Below are 6,073 nucleotides of genomic sequence, written 5' to 3' on the forward strand. Positions count from 1 at the left end.
TTTCATGTGTTGGTTCTCCCTAGTGGACTCAATGAACACATCTGTCTGCAAAGTGAATAATCAGTTTCGAGAATCGAGGGTGATCATAGTTTCAGTTCTTTCATCTTCAAATATAATGATTGTTTTAAAGGAAGCTTGTACAACCATTTTTTAAATTTCAAAAATTTAAATCACCTGTTATATTTTATGATGTCATTTGAATATATTAAAACTATTGTTTTAGATTGTATTGCTTGAAAGGATGTACATGATGTATTCACTAAATGTGAAAAATTGTGATTCTTTGGATGTGATTTTTTTGTTTCATTCCTGTGTTTAAACTTTGGATATTTTGTGACATATTTCCTTATTTTAGGTTATCCCAGTAGTACGATGAAAAATGCACTGTTACGAAGAGGCTCGGTGCAAGGTCAGAAGCCACCGCCCCCTATACGGAGGACATCGTCCATATCGAATTCAGCTCGCCAGAGTACCCTGTCTCCAGTTGGTGGTAGTCTAGAAAACTTGCCTCCCCCTCCAGCATTCTTGCTGGACAGCGGTGGAAATACTCCTCCTCAGTCCCAATCACAGTCTCCTGGAATTAGCGTGGCTGATACTGTCCGCACTCTGACAGAGTTGAAACATCAGCCAGCAAGTCCAAGTTCACTACGTCGTAACAGTAGCATCCGCTCTCAGAGCGCTGACCGTAGAGTGGGAGAAACTAGTCCGGGATCAGGACTTATTGCTGCAATTAGTGCCAAATTAGCTCCTAATTTAAGTCCAAGGAACTCTAGACGACACTCGGAAGATTTAAATCCCAATAGTGGAAACAGACTCCTTCAGCGAGGAATTACAGGGCCAGGGCAGGGATTTCTGCAAACTCTCAACACAAAATTAGCTTTGCAACAGCAACAATTACAAATACATGGCACCCAACTAAAAGCCGTCAGAGTACGCCAATACATTGCAAGTCGCACACTTCCAGACCCAGCCCTTTGTCATGAGTCACTTATGGACCAGATACGACGTGGGACTACCCTGCGGAGAACAGGAACTATTAATGATAGATCAGCTCCAAAAATCCGCTAACTTCTGTCCATTGAAAAAGGAAAATAAAGCCAGTTATATTCAAGAAAAGACTGCATGAGAATATCGTGCTGACCAGAGATTGTACCAACTCAAATAATTACCTTACCTTGAGTCTTTTCTTTGGGTATCACTATACTGTTGAAAAAATGAGTTATGGAATACTTCACAAATAAATTATTCACATTCCGTGTAATCTGAGGAGAATACGGGAAGAGACAGAATGGTTTATATAGGTTATAGGCCTCGAAGAGTCTTTGTATTTATTTTCTAAGTGAAGGAAGAGTGTACTTCTTTTCATGGTGAAGACATAGAGAAAGTATAAATTGAATTTGTCTGGTGTCCTCAATCCAGTGTAAAGTGGCATTGATAATGTGGCTGTAACCCTGGAGCTGGTCCATTTAGCTAATAATTCAGTGTTTGTCAATTCATCCCATAATTATTTAGGTTTGAATTGATATGTAATCAATTTTGTTTGTACAGTTTATAAACCTCTATTCATTCCTTTGTATTTAATTGTATTTAAGGAGATATTTGTGTAATGCAGTGGACATCTATTGAAACCGTGTTAGAAATGAAACACGTTTTCTGTCATTGTAGTAATAAAATAAACTCAGACAAAAAAAATATGTACGGTATGTGTGATATCTGCAGTTCTTGTATCATTAATGAGCTGTAAATATTGCAACCATTTTCAGAGTGGTCATTCCCTAAAAAATGTTTAAAATATGAAAGTTTTTTTTGTGCTTCATGCTTATGCATGAGAATGGTTATATGCATATTACCATTGAAAATATGTATCTAATCATCATCATTATTCATTAACTGATGTTTCAAAGGAAGAGACATTCTTGTGTCTATAAAATTGTATAATATGATTATTTATTTCTATATCATTATGGCATATCTCTTACTGTCCCTCACATAGTGTTGTGCTGTATTGCTTCTTTCTTTATGTATGTGGTAAAAGAAAGTAATTGAGTGATAGAATTCTTTAATCACTTAATTTTTGTTCATTTATGCTGTCTTTGGCTGTGTTTAACTTTCACTTCAGTATTCATGTGGCTAAAGAAATGAGTTGAACTTAACTGGTGCCAGTAAATACAGTATAGTGTTGAAAGTTCATTTTCTGCTTTGTTGTCCAAATAATGCAGCCACAAAGGACCTTTTATTAAGCATAGTCATACATTAGCCTAATTTACTTGCTAATGTAAATTGCCTTATGTAATTTTGTATTTGGTTATGTAGTTTTATATTTAATAATTTTTCGTGAAGTTGGTTATGATTGAGAGGGTCATGTATTGAAGTCTGATTTAGTGATAAAGTTGTTATGAACCACACATGTCAAGTTTCACTTTTTCTTTTTTAGTTTTCATTGGAGGTGAAATTATGTTCTTTTTCCAATTGTTCAGAATTTGTTTCCATAATTGTTTCAAACCTGCATGTAAAAGCTCCCCCCAAAGGAAATAACCCTTAAGAGTAGCTTTATCTTTTCTAGTTGCCTAAAGTTTGTTGTTTAAACACACACTATTTTGTGAATAGTGCAGAAACGTGTTTGGAATGAGTATGTGCATCACAGGATGATGGAGACTAAGCATGAGGTGGCATATGATGTTCTACAAGTCATATGTATTCCTTCCTCATTGATTGTACTTGTATTAATTATTTATTTAATAATGGCATTCCAACTATTAGTGACACTTCCAAGACCACAGTATGATTTGTTATGTAAATTTGTTAATTTTTTAAATTAAGCCATTTATTTATCAGCCCATATTTCTGCAGTTTGTTGTGAATATTTATTACTGCCAAATTATTCTTGTAACTGAAAGTTTGTATTTGAACATGGCAAATCATAACACACACACTTCTTATCAAAGTAATGGTCATTTAAGGAGAATAGTAAATGTTTTCCAGTTAAACACTCCATTACTAGCTTCATTTTATGGTTTTGACCTTTTTCTAATCATGATAATTTCTCAGATGCTTCAGAAATGGTAGTTGATTTATTTTTTAAAACTTCTGACACAGATAATGTATTTCACATTCACTAACTTGTAAAATGATATTCCTTATCTTCTGAATGTTTTCCTACTCAGATCATTTACTGTTTAGTAAAGGATTACATCCCATAATACCTGTAGTTCCTTATTAACATGAGGACTTGGAAATGAATCTTTAGAGTCAATTTCTTCTCTTGTTGCCTGAATATTTAATTTACTGTTCTTTTTGCACTTGGTAAAGACTGCCATATACATATTAAGTGATACAGCTTTTTTGATTAGACCACTTATAGATTTGTAATTCAGATTTCCTGGGAGTATGCTCTGTTTCTCCCCTCTATCAAAAAGAGGCAGACTGATTCACAAATATTTAATATTAGAAAGAAATTATTGATATTTTTCTTATACTGGTATCTCCACAAAGACTGTCAAATTCAAGCGGAAATAGAACATACACCAGCTGGCGAATGAAAAATGGGGGACGGCCATTCTCCGTAATTTTGCTGTTTCACTAGTTTTCACTACGCAGTTACACCTGTGTACTTCCTTTTGAGATAGGTACTAGGAAAAATAGTTGAATATATGACACCATCTACACTGATTAATTTACTAATATTTTGCTAATTGGGATTTAAATAGAAATAAGGAAATTATACTGTTACTGTCTTTGACACAGAAAAACTTCACTTAAACATAAATAATGAAAAGGAACAAATGGAAAGTTACAAATCAAGTCACATAATAGGAAGATAGGATCCTGGTATGTTTTCTTATCTTTCTATATATGCTTAAATATTGATTTGTTCTGGAATTTGTTGAAGCATCGGGTATTTTTGTAAACTTCAAGAATTCTCTTTTATAATTTTTTGTTTGATATATAACTTTTATATTATACTGTATAATGCTATACTGTATTTTAGTTCTAAACAGAGTATGGCACTCGGTCACCATTCCTCTTTAGATCTGAGATGTTGAAAGTGTGTGCAACATCTATAATAATCCTTAATTTTTTTATTCAGTTCCTTCCAAGAGTTGAAGTTTGCATTGAATGAAATATATAATTTAACACATATTATATGTTGTTTACATATTAGTTATTTGACTTGAAAAATTGCTGAAAGTAGTAACGTACTTCATGTATCATTTTCAGTATTCTATTTCTGTTCATTTCCCAATGTATGAATAAATGCTGAGCTATTTCACAAAATACTTATGATTTTGGTTTATGATTGGACAACTGAAACTTTGGGCCTATGGTGCTTTTGAATGTAGCAAGATTATAATAAACACCTTTCCATATATGAAAATGGTTAATTCATCATGACTGGTATTGAAAAGGTTTTAATTTATTTAACTTTTATCATAATCCTACAGTTTAGATCTGAATAAATTTCAATTCTGTTTATGTATAATAGTTTTAGAATACTGAGTTCCTTATTCAATTCAGCAGTATTTGTATTATTCAAATCCTGAAGGCATCCAGTGCTTTTAGGATGATTCTATTTAGGATAATTAAGTATACTTTGTCCAGGTCATGGTAAATGTCAGATTTTTATGGTCCAAGGATTTTTAGTTACTTGTCCAGAGGAATAAATGGAATATTTAGTATGTGATGTTGGCAATAACATGAGATTTTCTTCCATACCTACAAGTTCATTTACTGTGGTCTTGAAATACTAATGTTTTTATATCAATATGAAAGTGTCAAAAATCTTGTTCTTAAGTAATTTTTCTCTGTCGAATTTCACCTATTTGTTTATACAGTATATACTGAATGCTATCTTAGTTTGTGAAATATATTGTACAGTAACAACTGATATGAAAATCAACCAATTTTTATTGAGTGATGGTACTATATCAGTTGGTGAAATATAATTATACAGTATAAAATATATAGATTATGCTTTTGGTTCTATTGTACTTCGCAGCTGTAAGGAAATGTTTATGTATAAAGAACTAGTAATCCAATAAACAATTGTGTTTTTCAAGAATTTGTTTTTTATTGTTACTTTCCTTTCTTTGCTGCTGAAAGAGGAACACAATCTGTTCATGGAGGGATTCCTGGTGGGTCCACACACCTTCAGGCAGGGGGGTACTATTAGCTAACCTACTGGAGGCCACCATCGACTACTCCAATGCAAGAGACAGACCCAGACTGGAGTACATCAACTGGATCATCAGAGACCTAAGGCTGAACAGGCTTGCCAAGGACCAGCAGGAGTGGAGAAGTGACAACTGCTGCAAACCAATCTTAGGACTGACACTACTGAAAAAGAAGAAACTGCCATCTTTTTACAATGGTCATCTGTTATGGGATTCTATATATAAGTATAGTAAAGGAACAAGTGTCAATTGATCACTTGCCAGAATTATGTAAGATGTTCTAAAAGCAGTACCGGACACATTGGAAGAAAGATCTAATATGATCATATGATCAACCGATGCTCAAAAATTGCAGTGCAGAAACAAGAAATGCATAAAAATGAGCTAAAATGCTCTACATAGTTAATAATAATAATCGTAATAATAATAATAATGTCAATCTGCTTAAATGAAAGTGAGCTTACCCACAGGCATGAAATAAATGGCACTCTGCTGAAGGCTGTTCCTCAGGTCAAAGATCTTGGAATAATTCATGATAGCAAACTAAATTTCTCTTTTCATATAGACAAAGTAAAATCCCATGCCATGAGGTATCTTGGACTTCTGTTCAAAATCACTGAAATTCGTGCCTTAGATGCTCTTAAATTATATTTCTGTACTTAAGTTCTTCCTATCATCGATTCCTCGTCCTCGTCCTCGTCCTCGTCCTCCCATCTGGTCATCAGCTGCCCCCACTAATGTCAATAAAATTAACTGCGTATTCTCATTCTTTGCTTAAATTGTGAAAGCCCATAACCCTGACCTGAGACGGTTTATTACCAAACAAATTCTGTCCTATTTCAAAATGTTGGATCTGAGTAAATGCTTTCTTCACAAAGTTGTTAATGGTGCTTTTAAATGCA

At 33.7% G+C, this 6,073-nt stretch overlaps 1 protein-coding gene across 4 annotated transcripts in view; it reads left to right on the forward strand.

Moving 5' to 3' along the window:
• Window positions 1-5,059, forward strand: part of LOC136873811 (protein MTSS 2) — a 644,214-nt gene extending 639,155 nt beyond the window's left edge. For all 4 annotated transcript variants that reach the window (XM_067147063.2, XM_067147065.2, XM_067147066.2 and 1 more), the window contains one exon: window positions 356-5,059. In XM_067147063.2, the coding sequence (XP_067003164.1) occupies window positions 356-1,068 (713 nt within the window). In that variant the 3' untranslated portion in view covers window positions 1,069-5,059. The remainder of the gene's footprint in view (window positions 1-355) is intronic.
• The last annotated feature ends 1,014 nt before the right edge of the window (window positions 5,060-6,073 follow it).

This window comes from Anabrus simplex, chromosome 5 (genome assembly GCF_040414725.1).
Source record: "Anabrus simplex isolate iqAnaSimp1 chromosome 5, ASM4041472v1, whole genome shotgun sequence".
Lineage (NCBI taxonomy): Eukaryota > Metazoa > Arthropoda > Insecta > Orthoptera > Tettigoniidae > Anabrus > Anabrus simplex.